The sequence below is a fragment of the Falco naumanni genome, chromosome 2 (genome assembly GCF_017639655.2).
Source record: "Falco naumanni isolate bFalNau1 chromosome 2, bFalNau1.pat, whole genome shotgun sequence".
Classification (NCBI taxonomy): Eukaryota; Metazoa; Chordata; class Aves; order Falconiformes; family Falconidae; genus Falco; species Falco naumanni.
This window is the reverse complement of record NC_054055.1, coordinates 65,560,590-65,583,347: the sequence shown is the minus strand read 5'-3', so window position 1 is coordinate 65,583,347 and position 22,758 is coordinate 65,560,590. Positions and strand designations below refer to the sequence as shown.

Genomic DNA, 22,758 nt, shown 5'->3' with positions numbered 1-22,758 from the left:
TTATTATGACTTCAAGCATATCAATTACAACATGACTTCTAATACGGAAAATTATGTTGAGTACTATGGAATATGTAACTAGTACAGAACGAAACAGCAATACAAACAATACACAGGGGAGGCCCTTAGCTTCCAATTACTTACAATGCTTATAAAGTATATGAATTCCTTCTTATAGTACCTAAGCATAGACTTAGAACTTCAAATGAATAGGTGTTTACACTTAAGTCATTATTTAATATTTTTCTAATTTTGGCTACTCCCATCTCCCGACAGTGCTAATCTAATTTCGCAAATCTTGCTCAAGTGTTGACTGACAAGTTATTCAAGTGAAAAAACATTTATTTTTATGGGTTTATATTTGCCATTGGTTTCATGATTTGATTTTATCCCATGTTCCTTTCCTTTCTAGGAGGAAAAGCTCCTGTTGTACTGTTTCTGTATCATTCATCAGTTTATATACTTTTATCATTTCTCTTACCTATTTCCTTTTGCCTAAGAACCCCCCCCCCCCCCTATTTCCAACACAAACATAAGCATCCCAGTGATTAATCCCAATCTCTTCAGCATTCACCTCTCTTAATACTTTGCTTATAAATAAATCTGCTTCTTTAATTACATCATTCAGTTCCAAGTCCTTACAATAGCTTGGGATTTAAACCTCTACCAGGCCACAGGGTTTATTTCATTAAACGCTACGAAAGGTTCTAACAAGGAGCTGGATCAGGCCTCTGTCTACAAACGGTGATGCACTTTGGAGAAAATTCCTAGTAATTACAGTGCTTTCATAAGTCAATAAATGACACTGACTCCAGTTCTTACGAGTTGAGCCACAAGAGTCTGAAGTAGCCTTTAGGAAAAATCCTCCATATTCCCTAAAAGGAGGAAAAATAACAGCGGGGTTCCTATATTCATGGCTAAGAAGTAGAGTACATATGCAGGAAGACCCAGATATACAATAGACTTAACCAGCAGACATCTACAGAAGACTAAGGTAACATTTTCAGAAGTATGTACATCCCATTGAACAGCTGTACTACTTAAATTTGGTAGACCATAATATGAGTAAGAATTTCAATAACATCTATTCCACATGTCAAAGGAAAATAACAAAAAACCAGTACCCGTTTTAAATATTCTTTGAACCAGCTATAAAAAATTACTCTATAGATATTACCCTCCTGTAAATTATATGCATTATTTGTAAACACAAATTGGGTACACACCATTTTCTATTAAGAAAATATTATTTACCATATAAAAAAGGAAAAATACACCAAATTAAAATTATCAGGACCTATTAGATTAGGTCATGAACCCCACATCACACCTTTGTTGTCATATTAATATTCCGTATTGCATATACTGTCAAACTAACAGACTAAGTGAAAATGTCTATTAAAATAGGGTCTATAGACAGGGTATATTAAAATTATCCATATTACTAGATCATTTATTTTCTACTAAAATGTACAATTTCTGACTTTTCAGAATTAAAAATTAATGCACAGAGAAATAACAATTTATTATAAACATCAATAAAAACTCCTCATCAGTTTATTTTGTTATATTTTTAACCACTCACTTCTCTATGTTATTTTCCCGATTTAAGATCTCCATAAAATTGTCCTTCAGCCTTAGATAGGTGTAACCAAGTCTGTAAAATCAAACACACAAGAGAATAAATACAGAAAATACATAATTAAAAAATACATTTTAAGCATGTCATAAGGATTTAAGGCTGAGCTTCTCAGAAAAAAAACACAAAACCAAACACAAAAAAACCAACCAAAACCCAACCACCAAACAAAAACCAATATTTTTTTAATTTGATTTATAAGAATAATCATGACTGTGTTTTAAAGAAATCACCAGCTCTAGACAATTTGGCATTTGTTGTTATAATTACTGTGCTGAAAACAATTTTGAACTTCAGTGATTAGATATGTAGATTAAAGCAGCATAATACCCAATTACACACATACCTCTGTATTCCTTCAACTAAAGCAACTTCATCAGGTGATGACGATATATATATACAAGATCTTCTTGAGAGCTGGCTTTTCTTCAATCCATCCACGCTGTCATCATCTTTTACCTGAACGGTGTGGCAAAGACACAGAGCTCGGAAAAATAGTTCCTCTCTCTCCTAAAAAATAAAAGGAATGGTAGTCATTGTGTTCAGGTATTGCTTTGAAAACTTTTCTTTTGGAAGGCTATTCATGTCACTGATTACTACGGTTTATTGTCAGATAAAGGCAGTGTCACAGGTCACCTGCCCTTCAGGGGGAGCCAAGTCTTTCCCAATGGTAACCACAAACTGCTTAATAGCTGCTAGGGCTACCAGCATTGCCACCCAACTCAAGCTGCTGGTGCCCAAAAAACCCAGTGTGCATCTCTGAGTGCCGAGATGTGGCTAAAGGTTTTTTTCTTTACTTTTCCTTAACTTTAACCTGTATTAAACACTAGTCAAGGTTCAATTTTAGGAGTTCTGTGTCCAGACAGAGGGCCATGGCACCTGGAGCACAAGTGTTAACAGGGTTTACAGATTTCAATTTCTTGTGCAGCTTGAACATCTCTCAGAGCTGTACAAAATATAGGAGTGTAGACATTTTGGCAGCTGAAGTCAACAACTTCTCTTAAGTCTCAGATGGTTTCGTGATGACAGCTTCTGACACCACAAAGAGATTTTATTTCATGGATCCCTGGCTATGTTCTACCTGCATCTTTGTGTCTGAATCTTATTATTCTGTGCTGTTCAATACAAACTGTCTGAGTCACTGTAATTCCAAGATAGAAACAGAGCGTAGTATTTTGGGACCACATTCTGAGAGCCATGGGTGAGAGCCATAAAGCCGCTGAATTCCACCAACATATTTTAAGTAGCCTTGTTTTGCCATAGTGAAGGGTACGGACAAGGTATAATTTGAGAGAGTGTTGATTTTATTTAAAAATATATTGTCCTTTGGCTATGATTATCCTGCCCATTTACATCCCGCCCATCAGTTGACTGGTGAAGTCTCCTTAATCTTGAACTAACTTTGCTTTACACAGCAAAAAGCCACAGCACATACATGCTGTGTATACCATATTTCAGATGTGGCTATATTAAGTCACATTTAAAAGTAACTTAATTTTATTATAATCTTTTCTCTGGCCACATTTTCAGCCAGTGATAACTAAGTAAGTGTTTGCACTGAGAACTCATTTTCCCCTTGAGGAGTTTCCTACCTTGCTTTCCCTATTGTCGATAACGTTAAACAGAAATCAGCTACTATGTTTATTTAGCTGTTAACCACAAAAAGTTCTATACTTTTTTAGGTTTTATTTAATTCATTTTTACAGCTGAAGTAAGTTGGGAAACTTCCTATTAAGCATTTACATCTTACTCTGAACTAGGAAGACAAAATGTCTATGTTGTGATACATTTCCTACAGTTACTTATTTTGATTAGTGAAATTCAAGGATGTCCTATGTTAAATATTGTCTTCATCAGCACAACAACAATTCAATTTTCATGTTTCACTGTAAAAACCAAGAACCTAGAAAAAGTCATCCTACCTTTCCACTTCCTCCTGGAGAAGAATCAATCATATCAATGCCTGTAGAATCATGGAGAACTTGGCCATTGCAGATAACATGTGGTACATAAACATGCCCTTCAATGCAACATTCTATGAATTCCATGTTGTTTTCAGTTAACGTTCCCGTTTTATCTGTGAAGACATACTCAATCTGCAAATGAGCACAAATTAAAAACACCAGGAATATGAACAGAAATTTTCCACAGTCTCTTAACAAAACTGGTAGTATTACTGGGTTACATCTTCTTTTACAAATCCTTATGCAGGCTTCTTCAGCAAAGGAAGTCAATATCTTTTGGGAGTCATATTCCACGGAAATGTGGGCCCTGAAAGATTTTTTTCATACAAGAGTATCAGCAAAGCTATCTTTTGCCTCATAACACATATAAAATAATGTGTTTAACCTACTTTCACTCTTCTCTCAAGCCCCTTTCTGGTTTTTAATGTTTTTTCTTGCTGCAAGACAGCTATTTATGGAAACAAAAGACAGACAAATTCCTTTTCACAAGGATCATTATTTAACGTACGTGCCTGGATTTGGATCAGTTACTGTCAGAGGGTCCTTAGGGTAGTATCAGAATTCTCCACTACGTTAGTTTAAAGGATGAGGATTCTGAACTAATGGTCACATACAGTTATATACATGGGCACTGTTATTGCCCTGGAAACATTCTTTTTGTTTCAATATTGAATTTTTCATTAATTTTATCTTCTACAATGAGCCCCAGCATTTAAGGATAACAACATCAAAAATAAATCCAAAATCTGAACTATAAACCAGAACAGCCAGATAGGCACAAGCTTGAATTTGGATATTGGATATAAATACTGTATACAGATCGTATGTACATATTTGATAAACTGAGAGCAATATGTAAGGTTAGGAATTAAACACGGGAAGTAAGGCAACTCTTTAGTATTCATCAGGTAGTTAACAAACTTCAACACTTATGAAGTGCATCAAACAAAACAAAAAACGACTTTTTGCTCTCAAGTCATAAAAGAAGTTATTAAATATGTTAACTTTCCTCCTAGACTCACTTTTCTAATATTCATTAATCTGAAAAGACAAGTTTCCAGATTTTCCAGTGGTTTGTTATCTGTGGACACAATACCCATATTCAACTTTTTTCGAAGTGAACAGGATTTATATGGAATTGTTTCATGTCAACTCCTACATTCAATTTCATAATACATTTATAAAATATACAAAATGCTATCAAGCAAAGGTCTTTTGTTCATTCAGTGTGCTGCTCTGGGATCAACACCCTTTACATGAAAAGAGGAATAAAGCATGTATATCACTATGACAATATTTACTACAACCACAAATAAGGATTCGCAATCAATGCCTTCATTAGAAATACAATGTATAATTTTTTTCAAAAATGTAAAAGCAAAATTCAGTTCATTTGATTGGTATGGAACATGCCAAGTACCGATGAGAGTCACATTCCAGGGACAGCACTTCAATTTAGTAGTAGTAAGTTATTTTTTATAACAGAATCACAGAATGGTTGAGCGTGGAGGGCACCTCCAGAGGTCATCTGGCCTAAAGCCCCTGCTCAAGCAGTGCCGCCAAGAGCTGGTTGCCCATGACCATGTCCTGTAAGGTTTTGGTTATCTCAAGGGAAGGAGACTCCACAGTCTGCCTGGGCGACTCCAGTCACTGTGACAGTAAAATAGTGTTTCCTGATGTTCAGACAGACCCTCCTGTTTCAGGTTGTGTCCATTGCATTCAGTCTTGTCACTGGGCACCTCTGAAAAAAGCCTGGTTCCATCCTTTTTGCACCCTCCCTTCAGGTGTTTACATATATTGGGAAGATCTTCCCTGAACCTTCCCTTCGGCAGGCTGGACAGTCCTAGCTCTCTCAGCCTGTCCTCACATGAAAGCTGTTCCTGTCCCTTCACTATCTTTGTGGCCTTTCACTCCTTCCAGTAAGCACCTGTCTCTTGTACTGGGGAGCCCTGAACTCTCAGAATGACCGAATGGTTGGGGTTGGAAGGGACCTTGGAGATCATCTAGTCCAACTCCCTGCTAAAGCAGGTTCTCCTAGAGTAGGCTGCACAGAGTTGTGTCCAGGCAGGTTTTGAATGTCTCCAGAGAAGGAGGCTGCACAGCCCCTCTGGGCAGCCTGTCCCAGGGCTCTGTCCCCCTCAAAGTAAAGAATTTCTTCCTCATATTCAGATGGAACTTACTGCGTACTTGACACAGTACTCTAGCTGTGGCCTCACCAGTGCAGAGCAGAGAAGGATCACCTCCCTCCACCTCCTGGAAATGCTCTGCCCAATGCAGACGAGGACACCATTTGCCTTCTTTGCCGTAAGGGCACGTTGATGGCTCATGTTTAACTTGTTGCCCAGCAAGACCCTCAGATCCTTTCCTGCCAAGCTGCTTTCCAGCTGGGTGGCTGCCAGAGCACACTGTGCCCCGTCACCCAGATCACTAATGATCAGGACTGGACCCAGTACTGAACCTGCTGTACACCGCTAGTTGCTGGCCTCCCACCACCCCTGGGGCTGGCCGTTCAACCAGCTTTCAGTTCACCTCATTGTCTGCTCAACCAGCCCATAATCCATCAGTTTGGGGATCGAGACAGCGCCAACTGTCTCCCACAAAAATAAAACACTTGGTACCATCTTTTATCCAAATAGGTATGTGCCCCTAAAAGCTTAATTACTAGTTTGGCTGGACAAAAATAAGGAAATATACCATCTTATTTGTTTATTTGAAAACCTGTGAAAACATTTTTCATTAACAGAGTGTCTAAATATTTTCTCAAAAAGTGATCCATGCGTATCTGTGTCAAAGTGATGATTTTCTTTACACAGAATATTAAACATAGACCTTCTTCTGGAAAATAAGAGTGACAGTCAATCATTTTACTGGATGAAACTTGTGTCTGTAGATTTGGTGTCAGTGTAGCCAAACAAAAGCGGGTTTTTTCCATCTAACTTTTACTCTAAGGAAGGTAGGCGCTTATATAATCTCCTTCCATAGTTAACGGAGAGAAATCATTACCTTCCTAGAGTGTTTATCCTTTACCAATACAGTTATACTAACTCAATTCCATTGACTGGCTGAGAAATCAGAATTTTTTATTCTGAAAACCAGACCTCAAATTTTATTTTCACAATTAATCAGCACTAAAGAAAATGAACACAAATAATTCAATAAAAATGAACTGCAAAAAAAATAATTGAAGTCACAATTTTAAAATAAAAAAATATGGTAGAAACAACCAAAAAAATCTATCATTCAATGAAACTTACTTGTCCCAACTCTTCATTGAGGTCAGAAGTATTCACCAGTGGTCCTTCACCTGTGTCCTCATCAAACATTTCCTCATCCCATGTAAGGAAATAAGAACCAAGAAATTTCTGCATTTCCACAGTGACATACATGGATACAGGAATAATGTAGTTGAAAAGAACCATGAATGCAAGGAAGTCTGTAAAAGCTCGAAGAAACTGCCAAAGAAACAAGATGAAAGTATTGATTTTTCATGTACCATCAAAAGCTGCAAAACGACTACATACATTTGCAAACTTTTTTTTTCTAATGATTTTAAACAATAAGCAAAACCTTTTGACAGCTCACAGGCACAAATGTATACCTTCACAATTTATAACATCACAACTAACTTGGCATGAAGAAAACCTTTTTTATTCTAAATGTACGTTTTTCTTTACAGACATACAGGTGCAGAGTACAGTTACACATCATTGTTGTAAAGTTCTAGAGCAACTAATGAGAGTGGTGAGCACCTGTATAAGAACAGGAAAACCAATAAAATGTACATTCACAAATTACCAGAAAAATACACACAGTAACTCATTCAAGGATTACCAAATTACATAATTTTAATGCAGCATTTCCATTAATAAAGGGTTTCCCTTCCTTCTCTCAGTACAAGTAGAATGTATGCACATAACCTGGCTCAATTTTTTCAGTGGTGGAGACATGTCGGAGGTATAGGCAACCTACTGAGCAGGTAGCGTTACTGATGGTATAGAAAGATCTGTAACATGCCTGGCTAGTGTGCTCACCACGCGTTTAGGGTAAAGAAGGAAATTTTCCTCTAGCCTGATTGGGACGCTCTATTGAAATAATGCTTTCTCTAGTGCTGTATTGAGTTCATTACTCTGGATCATCTTGGTATCCACTCTGGACAATGTCCTTGCTCCTGTAAGGACATCAGACACTAGCAACTCTTGCTGGTCTGTAGTTCTCATGACAGAGTTACAGAGCTATATGAAACTAAGGTTTTGAGGGGTACTCTTAAAGAGATTCCCTACAGTGGATTCTTTTGAACATATCTGTTACATGATTGCCAAGAGTTGTGGGATTCCTTTCAGTCCTGTATTTCTCTGCAAGAGGTCAGTTCTTTAGTAATTTGCATAAATGACAGGAAACTCCAGAACACTTTCATGATGCTTTTTATATTAAACCAGACTTTTTCTCATCAGCTAAATTCACACATACAACTTAAGTGCAAAAATTTAATACACAAGCTTTCTACAAACACACTGTCGTCATTGTTAGCAAAAAAAAAAGAAAGAATTTACGGTATGTAAGCAGGCTGTATATACTTTTCAGTAAAATTCTTATAAATTAAGGGTTTAGTAAAACTTTTTTTGTCTTTTAATTTATTTCCATACCAAATTTCTTTTCCTTTCTGGCTCTGTTTTCTGATTATACCATGGCTCATCACGAAATGGTTCGCTCTGCCAGACATACTTCAGGACAGTGTTTATTAGTGCTTTACTGATGAGAATACAGAGGTATACAATAAGGAATACATTCATTGATCTAAAAAAAAAAAAAGCAAAATAAGAATTCCATTAGCACATAAACTATAGAGTTTATTAAAACATATTACACTTGTGCTTCAGCTTAAATTTGCTGTAAGTCTAACAATGCTGTGATGTTCAATAACTTTTCTACAGTGTTTTCCTAATGAAGAAAAAAATTACTGAGGACTATTTTCTATTTAAAATGTTAACAGCTATAATTGTTTCCAAAATGTGTGTGACACATTACCAAACCTAATATATTAGTGACAAAAAATAGCATAGATGGAATCACAACAGAATAACCAGGCTTGTAGCTGCAGACTTTTAATACCGTTCCTCTGAACCAATACAAAACCAGTCACCTAAGTACTTTCACAGAAATATAAATCTATTGAGAACACTTTGTTCTGTAGCTGTAATGGTTTAACTCTTTCTAAACAGATCTAAAAAAGGAAAGAACAAGAACACTTTCCATTTAAAATTATATTTTCATTAATGATGGGCATGAACTAAAAGCCATAGGTTACACATCAATAACAATAGAAAGAGACACATAATCATTGCTCAGTCACTGCGAAAGAGAAAGGCTGTCAACTGGTCAGTACACCTTGCTTTGATCAATGACACCTTTTTCACAGGGCTGGATACCTTACTCGGAGCTGATGATTTCAGACAGCAGAGTAGGACTAGGAAATAGTTTTCTCTATTTTCAAAAAACATAAGCAAACAATGTCAGCCCATTTCTCGAGGATAGTGGTGTCTTCCTTTCCCATCACATATATGCTTGTATGGAACTTTAAATTTTAGCTAAACCATAGAAAACCTGGGACAGACAGACTTTTTGTTACTGTAGTTGATGCAAAGCGAAGTGCATCAAAAAAGGTTACTTTTACTGAATTCAGGACTTAACTGCAATGAAAAGAAATGTTAGGATATTGAAGTGTATAATCTTGGAAAACTGTCAGTAGGTGTACTCTAACCAGGGAAAGAAAAGTCTTCTGAACGTCAAAACACATCATATCTTAAAAAGGTAAGCATTACATCAAGGGGGCTTTTTTAAACATTTAATAATAATTCAGTATTGAGAACCTCATTTGTATGGCATTATGAAACTGATTTTATACATAAAAAAATTATAAGCAAAAAAGAGCAAATTTTAAGTCCCTCTACCTCTTTTTTTTTATTTAAAATCAACGAAACACACACTTCCAGGGGAAAAAAATCAAATCTCCTTTTATTCACCATTCAAATATGTAGTTTTCCACCCCCAAAATAAATATTAGAAGTTTTACTTTTCTACAGCAGATCGCTTCTGTGATTTTGCCTGGTAATTTAATGCCATCTTAGTTTCCATGCCAGTGTAGATAGCAACACCTGAAATTAGACAACTAGTTTTACTAAAGATTGCAAAGTACAATAATTTCATAAAAGCAGAATTCACTAGATTATTATACTCTGTTATTTCTTTATTTCTCTGTAGGCTGAAGAAAAAGAACAAAGATTTGGATGATATGCAAAAACTAGAAATGGCTTTAATATCTTGGTTCTTACAGGGAAATTTTAAGCCGCATTTACATCCCATTCCAGAGTCACAGTTCCCAATCGCTACCATGTTGCTACGTATCAAAGCCAAACCTAAGCTGGGTTTTGAATAAATCCCCTTGTGTTTTTAAGTTCTTTTTTTTGGCTTTAATTTTAGAATCTAAATCATACATTGTAAAAGAAAATCCAGATAGGGCTAAACTACAGGATACATCCAAGCAGAATAAAAGGCAGCCAGCAATTTTGCTTGCTTCAGGAGAATTTAATAATTCATGAATAGAGTGATCTTTTGATTTCCCCACTTCCGGTTGATCACAAAGATAGGGACTAAACTTCAGAAGATTAAATACAACTAAAATACGATGGATTTGAAGTACTTATTAAACCAGCATACCTGTACATTACTAAAATAATTTAGGACAAGGATTGTGCTGTGGTAATGGAAACAACCACTCATACTATCTCTGCCTGATACAGAAGTTAAGAGAAATATTAAATGCGTCCTCTGAAATTTACAGAAATACTACAAACCAATTACATTAGTTCATATATTTTAGATCACAATTAAAAGCAAAGAGGGAAAGTTTATATTAATACATACTTTTCACACTTTTTTTGGAGAAAGAGTGGCAAGGATTTGGTACTTTAGGCTAAACAGATCACGGCCATCTATGATCTTCTTCCACGGGAGTATGGAAGTTGTGTATGATAGAGGATGACTTAGACCAGGGGTCCTCAAGCTTTTTAAACAGGGGAGGGCGGCGTGCGGATGAAGTGGCAGGCAGTCATCTGCGGCTGCGTGGCCTGCCGGGGGTTGGGGGGTGCTGTGTGTCTGTAAATACCAGGGGCCAGACTGAGGACCCTGGGGGGCCATATCCGGCCCGCAGGCCGTAGTTTGAGGACCCCTGACTTAGATCCTTGTCCCTTTTATCACTAGCAAAGACTGTCTTGTTACAACGGAACTACTACTCCCACTAAGCTCTCTTGAAGAATTTCCAAAAACAGTATCTCAGTTTGTGCTTCCTATTTCTGCTAAAATATTAGAAATTTTCCATGGAACAAAGACAATTCATACACACAAAGTAGGCTGGCTAACAGAAAGTCTAATTTTGATCAAGAACTGTTTAAGTGATCTTTTAAAAATTTATTTTTTATTCAGCCATATTTATATCTGGTTGGGGTATCTGTCTCTTTTGACAAATGAGCAAAACGGATTCAAAATTTTTCAACAGGCTCATTAACTTTTTTGGGACAACCACCTTAATTCACAGCGCTTGTTCAAAAGCCATATATTTACATGAAGAAGTTGAGTCATCTTGAGTCATCTTCACTAACCCTTGAAGACTAAACAATAAAATCCCCCTCCCAAAAATCTCTATAGTCATTGTACATCATTAATAGTTACTTTACTGCAATTAGAGCAACAGTAAACCTTATAAAAAAGTTGTAAATCAAGTGTTTCAATAGAAATCATATGCTCAGTAATTGTAGGGTTGTAACCTTGTTTGATGTTTGCTTATTACTTCAGGGTCCATTTAAATAATCAATAGAAATATTTACCAAAGATTTTTTCTGTATTCTTTAAAGTGGCTCCTCTAAGAAGCAGATTTTCGGATCCTAACGGCCTGCAAGAGGTAAGTATTAGAGAATACAAACATTTAGAGACAAACGGCAGACCTCAGTGGAAACCACATCAACAGGGAATTTATATTAGAATATTTTTTTTGTGTAACAAAATTACTGTGCATTTTTAAAGCTTTTAAGTGAAAATTAAAAAAATATAGAGATGCCTAAAAATAAGTTCCTAATTTCACAACTCAAATCTTAAAGCCATGCATCTAAACCCCGCTGCTTAAATACTCATTGTCCTAATTGTAAGGTGCTTATTTTTAAAAATATGGATTCAAGTCTTTTTTAGACTTTATATAAACTATAGTGTCCTGCATGTTAGAATTACTTAAGGCAAATACATCCTTACATTTTATTTTAAGTATAAATGGCATATAAGATAGTTTGATACTTACTATGCATTTCAAAGGATGAAGATGAATATAGGTAAAATAATTTATTGAGGAGTAGTGGAATTAATATAAGGATCCCCATGCAGTTTAAAATAATATTTTGGAACATGGTATGTAATACAAATCACCATATGAGTGCAAAACCAAGTACTACTTTATAGGCAGACATCACGCAAAAATTGTCAGACTCTTATCTATACAGCAATGGAAAAAACCCAAGAACTAAGTTCAGTATTTTTGAATGTTATTCAAAGTGTTCTTGTGGTATGAAACCCCTAAAAATCAAGGAAATCTAAACAAACAAACTCCCAGGGCCATAACTCTGATGTAAAACCTGAAACTATTCTATTTAAACCAGAAGGGTGATGTTATAGGAATGATTTGGATTATAAGACATTATACTGTCATATAGTAAAAAAATAACTGCTTTAATAGACCTGCCCAAGTAATACAAGTCTTAATGCCAGATCTTCATTTCATGTGTTACACATAGACCAACCTATTCCTCTTGAGATTAAAAAGATATTTTCTGCTTATTTTCCTTTCCTCTCCCACCAAAGTTCATATCCAACCACCTTTATTAGTCAAAAGACTCTTTAAAGTGAAAGCAGCAAAAAAGACAGTTTTCATAGCAGACTGTGATAGAAAATCATGTATGTAGACACATTGAGGTTAGGAAGGCACTTGGCCAGAATGGAGTAACTCCACAGATGCTGGGGTCTAGGATATCACCCAAGCAAGAAGCTTTCCCTTCTATTGCTTTGCCTCTTGGTGGCAAGGGCCTGAACAAAATCAGGTCCAGCAAGTCTCTTCCCTGCTGGTAGACAGAAGATCCTAGGTAGAAAATACAGGAAGACTTGTGCCTGTTTTACTGCTTCATTTTTCTTCTCTATTTGATGGACAAGGAATGTCCTGGGCTACAGACTGCTCCTGAAGCAGAAAGCACCGCAATTCCTTCAGGCTGAAACCTATTTGGCCAGGGACAGACCCTTCTAGGTGCCAGACCCAGGGTAACAGATCATTATCTCCTACACCACGTACAAAACACATTTCCCTGGATGTTACTTTCCTGAACACACATAACATTGTGGACATTGTAGACAAACGTACAAACAACCTTGGTAAAACTAAACATGATATTTGGCATGTCCAAACTCTTCATTTTCTAAGAAGAAAAATGAGAGAAATACACAAGTGATATTATTCATATTGTTTAGCACACTACCAAGGTCCCATGCTAATGTGGCAGTATTGTACAAGTACTGTCAAAATCCTATCAACATCATTTACAAACCAAATAAATGTCAAATAAAAACTGAAGTTGAATAAAGACATAAATATAAAATAAGATAAATCTATTGATTAAAAGATGAAAAACTTAAGATATATGAAACAACAGCCTGGAAACTTCTAAGAGAATAAATATTCTATCAGTAAGTCAGGGCAGCACAATGTTGGTGAACCAAAGGTACTTCTCATTATTGATACTTATTCAGTCCTGAAAATGTTTAAATGTGTAGAAACTGGATTTTTCTTACCTTGCAGTAGGCTCATTCCTATCATGGTAAACATTTATTCGACCAACAAATCTGCAAGGGAAATATACAAGTAGTTTAACAGCACTCCTCATTTGATTATTCTTATGCATGTATGTCCCAATATTTCAGTTTTTTTCATGTACATTACAAGGACATAGAATTCTCTCTACATACAGACATATATACTGCACATACATATTTAAAAACAAAGCAAAATATGCTCACTTTTTAAAATATACATGGGAATAGATTATTTGAGAACTATTTTCTAGAAACTATTTATTACAGCTAGCAGTTTCCAATTGAACATGCTCTGATTATCCAGAACATAAACATATGTATATATCTAAAACATGTAAATAAAAAAATACACAGAAGAGTGAGTCAACGTAAAGTTTGCAAATAAAGAGATATAAGAGTTTATGGAACTAGGAATAAAGCTTCTAAGTAGACCCATCAGCAAGAAATAACAAGAGCTCTTACTCCCTAAACTACCTGTGGCAAGCCAGCGCATTTACTATCCTTTACGAAACCTAGAACCTACAACTGAGTTAAAAACAAAAAACCCAAAAGGATAAAGCCAATAAGCAATTTTCCCTCTGAATATCTATCTCTAAGTACATGTTATCTGTACGTGGTGGGCTGACCCTGGAGAGCGACAAAGCACCCACTAGCTTCTTGTTCATTCCCTCCCCAGCAGGATAGGGGAGAGAACTGGACGAGCAAAAGCGAGATACAAGATGACAGTTTAACAAGTGAAGGAAAAAACTCAACTGACACAAAGGCAACCACTCACCATTGCCTGTAAGCAGACCGATGCCCAGCCGGTCTCCAAGCAACAGCTACTTTGGAAATACTACCCCCCGCCGCCGAACAATTTTACTGCAGAGCGTGACGTTATATGGCACAGAATACTCCCCTGGTCACGGAGGTCAGCCACCCTGGCTGTGTCCACCCCCAGCCTCTTGCCCACCCCCAGCCTAGTTGCTGGGGGGCAGAGTGAGAAACAGAGAAAGCCTTGACACTGTGCAAGCACTTTTCAGCAACAGCTAAAACACTGGTGTGTTATTAACAGTCACAAATCAAAAACACTAAAACACACGGGCTGCTGTGAAGAAGGTTTACTCCATTCCAGTCAGACCCAGTACGCTGTGTTTGCAATACCACTGTCCAAGTGGATAAACTCAAATCAAAAGGGATTAAGGCAGACATTAGCATTCTGGATGGCAGAGGAAACTATGGGAGGAGCTGGTGCATCTGCTACCCTGAAAGGGAACCTCTCAGGCTCAGAGAACTGGTGACCTGCCTGCTGAGAGTATATACAACACCGTAGAGCCACATCTAATAACACTATACAGTTTGTTATGATTCATCATGATAGAAAATGACCATGTGCCTTTGGAAAGGATCACTACTGTAGTTTGTTAAAAAGTGCCAAGTAAAAACTAGCAAAGATAGAAACTGTCTACCAATAAGCATCCTCATTCACGTGTCAACAGTTGTCCCAACTAATTCCACCATCTACAATAGCATGAGCTTCAACTTCCAACCATTCGCTTTACGAGCCAGATATTTAAAAAAGGATCAAGTGATTCACAGGATTAGTCTTCTAAAGGATCCATTCTCTTGCAGATTTATAGGCCAGTTCCTTGGTCACTGAGATCAGGGAAGAGAGATACCTCCACAACTCAGAAATAAGCAATGTTTTCTCTGCATCTTCCAACAGCGTTTGCTGACAAAAAAAGTGCATTTTAGTTTGTTTTCTGTGTATTATTTCAGCTATTTTTACTACAGCAGGAACAAGTGTTTCCTCAATGGTATGTGGGGTTTTGTCCTTCATTATTTAGAAAGAAACTCGAAAAAAGGCTTCTAATGTTTTATCATTAAGTTATAGTGAAATTTTGTTCAGCACTGTTGTTAAATATTGAATATTGCATGACTCTAAACATTGCTAAAAAACTACAGCTATTTTTCTTCATGTTCTGGATGCTTAATTTTTAAATCTCTTGCTAATCATGATGGCTTCATGCTGTCATTAGCTAATATCTTAAAGCATGCGTGGTGAGGTTCACTGTTAACAATAACAGATGTAAATCCCTATTTCAAAGTGTCTTGACAATTTGAAATTTTTCGGGACAATTTCTTGTCAGATCTGATTAGAATGGCATTGGTTTTACCTTGTAATGTAGCTGATGTGGCTTGTATGTGATGTTACCTTGTAATGTGGCTCGTACCAGGAGTGGAAGTGTTTGCCCTTTCATTGTTGTTGACTTGTGCTTGCATTGTTAGTACTCAATCCATGGTTTCTTTGCAGGAATCTTTTTATGGCCACTTGACCATTTTGTGAGGGTTACTTTAGTTAAAACTAGATAGTACAACCCATAAATCCACTTAACCAGGCACACACAAACTGCAATACTTTGCAATATGCTGAAAGCACAGGAACAACTGAGGGTGCCAATGGCAACCTCTCTGCATTGTAGAACAACAACTCCTCCCCGGATACTCCACATAAACTCTACGTGGCATGGGACTGACATACAGAGTAAGAGTGCCAGCGTCAAGAAATATATTAAATGTTATTTAAACTTAATTTCTTCCTTATTTTTTAGATTTAAAAAAACAACTAGAAATAGAAGTTCTAAAATTTTCATCACACACCCCAGTGATGAGCAGTCCAGAGAGCTACCTGCAGGAAAGGAGCATGGATGGAAGCCTAACCTGACTTCAAGCTCACTGTGGGGCCCACTCTAACCAGCCACATGCAGCCACTAGCTTTTCATTTTATTTTTATAATTTATTGTTAGGGTACCTTTAACAAAACAGGTAAGAATTATTTTCTTACTTATAAAGGTCAGGCTGAGGTTGTTCACATTCAATGGTAGCATGTAGTGCATCGATTTCTTGTTCATTGTGAAATGCCTTTGTATCTTGAACAGCATAGTAAGTCTGGAGTCAATAAAAAGGTGTAAATAACATTTAGAAAGGAAGGACAGATACACAAGACATTAATCTTAACATATACTTCAGCTCAGCATGAAATAGATTTACTGACTTTTACACAAGAAATCATAGTTAAAATAAGATGCATCTTTAAATGCTCCTAATTGGGCATCTTTGCACATTATATGCAAGTATTTTGCAGTGTACTCAAATAAGGTCACCATGAAAGCATTTAAGTACAAAGTTTGTGCATTATCTCTGTCACCTGCATGCCTGTACTGGACACAAACAAAATCACAACTAAATTAATTTTAAAGCTTCCCATAAAATAATGATATTTTTAGAAAAATGAAGTCAACTGGTGGAAACATAAGCTACACAACTTAGTGTATCTGCTCAGACATATAAGCATGAAGTCATGTTGCAACCTGCATAAAAAATTAAAAGCAAACTTTGCCTTAAAAAGAAAATGTAGAACATTTAATTACTTTATGACTGGATTCACCATCCAAACTAGCTGTTGTAACAAAACATGTTCCATCTCCTCTACTACTTGATAGAAATATTAAGTCACATGGGAATGTTTCATCTTCTTTTACCATTACAATATCTCCAACCTAGGGAAAAAACACAACAAAATAAAATGCATTGATCATTTATGTAGCAGCCCAAATTTCAGATTTCAAAATCAAAACCTAGGTTCACTCAAATATTTTGAAAAATCATCAATCTTTATTTACACCAAGATTTTACCGTAGGAGCAGAGAACGACAGAAATCTATCTGAAAAACTGAATTACACCTCATCGAACATCTGAGGTCTACTGTGTACTAAATTTCCTCTCAGGATAACCATTTTGGCAAGTGCTGTCTTACTAAGTTTTGCAATGTTATTTGAGAGACGGAAGATACTATCCGCATTTTAAGACTAAATACAACAAAATATTTTTCAAAAACAGCTAGAGATGTGAACTACTCTTGTTGGCTCTTGAGTATAAGCATCTAGCTCCAAATATTGTAATTAGAGATAGTTGAAAAAGCTAAGAATTCCAAGTCTGCCAATGAAAACCGGACACATTTTCAGCAGAATTTATGACTAGAAGCCCATCCTACTTTTATCCGTGTTTAAAGGTGAGCAAAGTAACTTTTATTCATGCAAACACAGGTATTATCTTACAGCATATTAAAGAGTGTCACAGAACAGTCAACCAACTATAAATTCAAAATATTACTTTAAACCATACATTTGAGAAAACCAGCCTTTGATACATTTTTGGAGGTAATTTTTTTCAAAGGAGAATATAAAAAAAAAAAAACAAAACCAGAAAAGATCTATTACATGTTTTAAGAATGTTTTTCAAAGGAGTAGGGAAAAAAAAAAGAACAAAGAAAGAAAATATCTATTACATGTTTTAAGAATATCAACATTTCAATAAAAATCCCATCAAAACACGTAATTTTTGCAATTTTTCATGTAACTCAACATCTGTTCAATATAATTTTATGTCATAATCCATTACTATAAGATTCAGCTTAATCATTTCTCATGATACACTTAAAAAAAGCTCAGTCCCAATATCCTTAGCAGTTGACAGTTAAGCAAAAGAGTCTGATAACAATTAACAATAGTAACATCTAAAAATAAAATTGTGACAACTTAGATAAGATTTATTAACATGTACTGAAGAATTAGGATTATGACAACAAAAGAGATTTCACTTCTTGTAGATATGAAAAAGGTGCTTTTTAACCAACAGCAATGAAAAACTGCTGACTGTACATATGGCATAGAAGAATGCAAGTTGCTAAGCATACCTGCAACAATCAGGTATGAAAACTAATGGATACTTCAGTAAGTTATTTTCCATCTTTCGTGTAAATTATGGTGTCTTTTTGAAAACTATAAGCTGTAGGGTTTACTAATTTTCAGTCTCTGAACAGAAATTAGAGATGTATTAAAACAGCATAATGACAATTGGATACTTCCTTTCTAGAGCAAAAAGGCTGCACTTTTAACCGATAATAAAAAGTTTTGGGCTGTTCAAATGGAGAAAGGGATTAATCTCCTCACGTATTTCCTTTTGATTAAATGACTTCTCATGTACCATTCTGCAGACTCAGGCAAGTGAAGATAACATAGTGAGACAGAGAAGGGGTAGGTTTGGAACCAGAGGCAGTGAATGTCTCAGCTGGAGCCAGCCTGAACAACATACAGCCTTCGCCCTGAAAAGCAGTGAACCTTAATGGACCAGACTACTATTCAAATTGCCTTATTCCTCCAAGACATGTTTTCAAGACAACCTGCCTTTTTGCCACAAAATCATTAATTATGAAAGACTATATAAACTATAATAAAGCCCTTTAAGTGAGAACATTACAAAACCACTCAAAACACTGTTAGGCAATTATCTTGAATGAACTGTCAGGTGACAGAGAATTCATCTATTCCTAGAACAAACTGTAGGAACATCACTCAACTTTTTGATTTTGCTAGCTCTCTTTACCACTGAAAACAACATTAATTTACTTACCAGCTACCTAAACCACAGTGGTATTACTGCAAGTTTAACCACCTCTACAGATGCCATAAAAGGAAAAATCAGAATTCTTCAGAACATTGAATCTAGCAAAAGAGAAAGTCGGGAGGGCAGTTTAGCAAACAAACCCCTCCCGACAGAAGTGTCACTACAAGAATAAGGATAAGAAAAAATGCCCACTGTGCCTAGAGTTTTTGAAGTTGCCACTGAAAACATTTACACATCAGAAAGTGAGTTTTTTAGTCCAACTTATAAAGACACAACAGTCCTCTTCCTTTGATTTTCACATATCATTGTATTGAATGATCCTTATTATTTTAGCAAGATTCTCTCTGTAAGCCACAGCATCCACATCGTCCTGCAAAAGCCAGGAACAATCTATAATACAACAGCCTATTAAAACAGAAGTTAATAATCTAAACACTATTCAAAAGAAAAAAAGGCAGGAATAAGGAAAAAACCCAAACCAATTAAAAGTACTAGCAAAGAGCATCTTAATAAAATTTAAAAGGTGTTCTGACAACATTTGCCACTGTGCCAGCTACAGGTGCAAAGAGGATGGAGCCAGGCTTATTACAGTGGTGCTCAGTGACAGGACAAGAGGCAGTGGGCACAGCTTGAAACATGGGAGGCCTCACATTGTTTTCACTACTAGGGTGACTGAGCACTGGCACAGGTTGCCCAGGGAGACTGTGGAGTCTCCCTCCTTGGAGATACTCAAAACCTGTCTGGACATGGTTCTGGGCAACCAGCTCTGAGTGGCCCAGATGACCTGCAGATATGTCTGCAGCCTCAACCACTCTGTAATTCTATGAAAAAGAAATGTCTTCTTTCAGCAAGTCAAATGTCCACAGGCTTTAGGTGCAGAAGAATCTACCTTTATACTGTCTAGTATGTTTTCTTGTGTAATACAGGTTAGAGAATTTTACCCATTTACCCATACATACAGGTATCTCTTTCCATGCAAATATTTCCTATGTCTGTCTCTCCTACCATTTAATTGCTCAAAGTACAGTCTCTGAAAGGCAAAGAATAGGGACGAAATTGGGAAAATATGGGCAACAGACTAATTAATGGAATACAAATTCCAGTTATATGGTACTTGATTATTTTTATTTGGAATGTTTAACCGTTTAGTTACACACATGAAATACTCAGCAAGTGATGCCTTAACATTTTTTATTATTATTACTGGGAAGCCCTAGGCAGAAACTATCACACTGAAAGGAAAGGTCACAGCAGAAAGGCTATGAACTCTGTGAAGCTGTTTATACCCAAACAAGGCAGAGCAGAAAAAGATATCCCTAACAAAGATATCTGAAATAAGGAAATTCCAAACAAATATCCACCAAATTTGCTGAGTTCTAAAGAGAATAATGATGAAAAGTTAATCTGATTTAAAAAAAAAAAAAAAAAAAAAAAAAAGGCAGCAGCAGCAGAAATTAATTTCTGAAAATACCTTCAAAATACCAGGACGGGAATGTAGCAGCATTCAGAAGGCCGATGAAGAGATATGAAGAGTAATGAAGAAAGTATTCTGAATTTGTTGTATATGTAAGTGTTGGATACACAGGACAAACTCATAGCATTGACTATCATGATCAGGCTTAAATGCATTATTAATGTGCACAACCACAGAGCCAAAAATGGAGAAATGACAAAAGACAAATCACAAGTGAAATTTCAAGTTAAAAAATGGAAAATGAAAGGAACAGTCATGAGATGAGTTAATAACACAAAGATAAAAAAGAAATGTATCAAGCTTCTAAAAATATTTATTCAAAGGTGTTAAATTAAAAATTACTATACTGTGGGCCTAATCTCCATTAAATGTAATAAAGGCTATGTCATCACCGCACTACATTTCTGTATAATTTGTTTTACAAGTGTGAAGCCTGACTCCTAAAATCTGTTAGAGTTAATTACTTACTCTTAATTTTCGGCTTTGCTTTCTAACCAGTTTACCATGTTGAATGAAATGAACAGGGCATTGGTTCATTGCATTGTCAGCTTTATGTCGAAGCCAATCTTCATAACCCTAGAAAACAGTGAAATGGAATGATGTAGTGATGCACATTTGGCTATAAAGACAAAGAACAGCTCTAGCTTGCAACAAAAAATTAAAAAGTTATCCTTGATCAAGATAAGGAAATAAAGAGAAAATATTCTCACTAGAACAAGTGAAGTCGTGATACACGTCAGTAATACAGTCAAGTTGGACATATATGAAAAAGAGTATTCACAGTTACAGTTAGTCAACAAAATTACATATTTTTAATGAAGACTTTTTGATGAACAGGGATGTTTACAATGTGTAGAACTATTTCTGGTGTTCAAGTAATCACCTCTTGCTCATGCTTTACTGACTTTTGAGCAAGTGCAAAATACTTATAGAAACAGTCACTGAGAAGCTGAACGTGTATAAAATCCATTTGGGAAGACTAGGACTCCATTTTGAAAGGTGATAAAGTGACAACATGACTGAAGGTGGTCATATTTCCTGACTGTCATACAATTATATCAGAATTTTTAACACTATATGCAATACATATAGTCCCAAAGAATTTTGTTTCAAGAGGCTTTGCAAGTAACCTATTTTGATTGCTCCATTATCCTATGAATTTGTGTTTTATACAAACAATCAAAGTAAAGGACAGGGAATCTGCAACTTTCCATTCAAAAGGTGCTGCCACGCGATAAAGATTGGGACTCACAAAGACACCAGTGGTTAAGAGATGGAAAATACCACTTGTATTCCACAGCATTTTTATATCTAACTCTCTTGAGCACATTTGAAAACTCAACGTAGAACAAAAGTGTCACTACCTTGGATGCTCTTAGAGATAATCTGAGAACTCACAGAGTCTTTATAAATTTAGTGTAACATAATTCCAGGGGCCTGTACAGCTCCTCAAGCAGGTCCCAAAGTCTACACCAGTTTCTGGGAGAAAGACTCAGGCTGACAGACAGAACTGCAGTACTAGGCACAGCATGTCACAATCCAGGCTTTGGTAGGGCACTATCAAACTACAGTAAGACTCCAACGGGTAACATTTTACATCTTAAGAGTGGGAAAGCCACACTTACACATGCAATAGCTAGTATTTTCACAACTTTTGCTCACCAGCAAAAGCTAAATTATACTATAGAATATATTCATTGTGTATAGTTAGCACTGTAAAGAAATGGAAGCACTGCTTTCTGTAGTTTCTTTGAAAACTAATGAAGGAAAAGTCTGCATTTATCATAAAGACCATGAAGGTAATCAGTTATCCTGTGAAGAGACAATCCAAATTACCCGCTGCTCTGGATCTGGCTGGGATGGAGTTAACTTCCTTTACAGCAGCTCATGTGCTGCTGTGCTTTTTACTTGCAGCTAAAACAGTGTTGGTTACACCCCAGTGTTCTGGCTACTGCTGAACAAGGCTTGCACCGCATCAAAGCTTTCTCTCCCCACACCAAAAACAGGTCCGTTGGCTGGGGGCGGGCAAGAGGCTGGGAGGGGACACTGCCTGGATGGCAGATCCAAACTGACCAAGGGGATATTCCACACCATATGACATTGCGCTCAGCAAGAAAAGCTCAGGGAAAGCAAGTAGAAACGGGTCATTTTTGCTGATGGCATTTGTCCTTCTAAGCAAGCATTACACGTGCTGAGGCCCTGCTCTCCAGAAAGTAGCTGGACATCTGCCTGCCGATGAGAAATTGCAAATGAATTCCTCATTTTGCTTGGCTTGTGGTTTACGGTGATGAGCAAGCTGTCGCTTTCCCCTATTAAAGTGCCACTCACGCGATAT

The 22,758-nt window shown here is 36.4% G+C and overlaps 1 protein-coding gene across 8 annotated transcripts in view; it reads right to left on the bottom strand.

The window, feature by feature from the left end:
• Positions 1–22,758, bottom strand: part of ATP11A (ATPase phospholipid transporting 11A) — a 132,319-nt gene that overhangs the window by 32,218 nt on the left and 77,343 nt on the right. For all 8 annotated transcript variants that reach the window (XR_005826491.1, XM_040584550.1, XM_040584551.1 and 5 more), the window contains exons 5-15: positions 20,892–20,999; positions 16,914–17,042; positions 16,328–16,431; positions 13,483–13,533; positions 11,484–11,548; positions 9,674–9,755; positions 8,247–8,397; positions 6,858–7,055; positions 3,562–3,735; positions 1,986–2,149; positions 1,586–1,657 (exon numbers count right to left, since the gene is read on the bottom strand). Coding sequence is in view for 7 of the 8 variants with exons in the window: in XM_040584550.1 (XP_040440484.1) it covers positions 1,586–1,657; positions 1,986–2,149; positions 3,562–3,735; positions 6,858–7,055; positions 8,247–8,397; positions 9,674–9,755; positions 11,484–11,548; positions 13,483–13,533; positions 16,328–16,431; positions 16,914–17,042; positions 20,892–20,999 (1,298 nt within the window). In the remaining variant the exon portion in view is untranslated. The remainder of the gene's footprint in view (positions 1–1,585; positions 1,658–1,985; positions 2,150–3,561; positions 3,736–6,857; positions 7,056–8,246; positions 8,398–9,673; positions 9,756–11,483; positions 11,549–13,482; positions 13,534–16,327; positions 16,432–16,913; positions 17,043–20,891; positions 21,000–22,758) is intronic.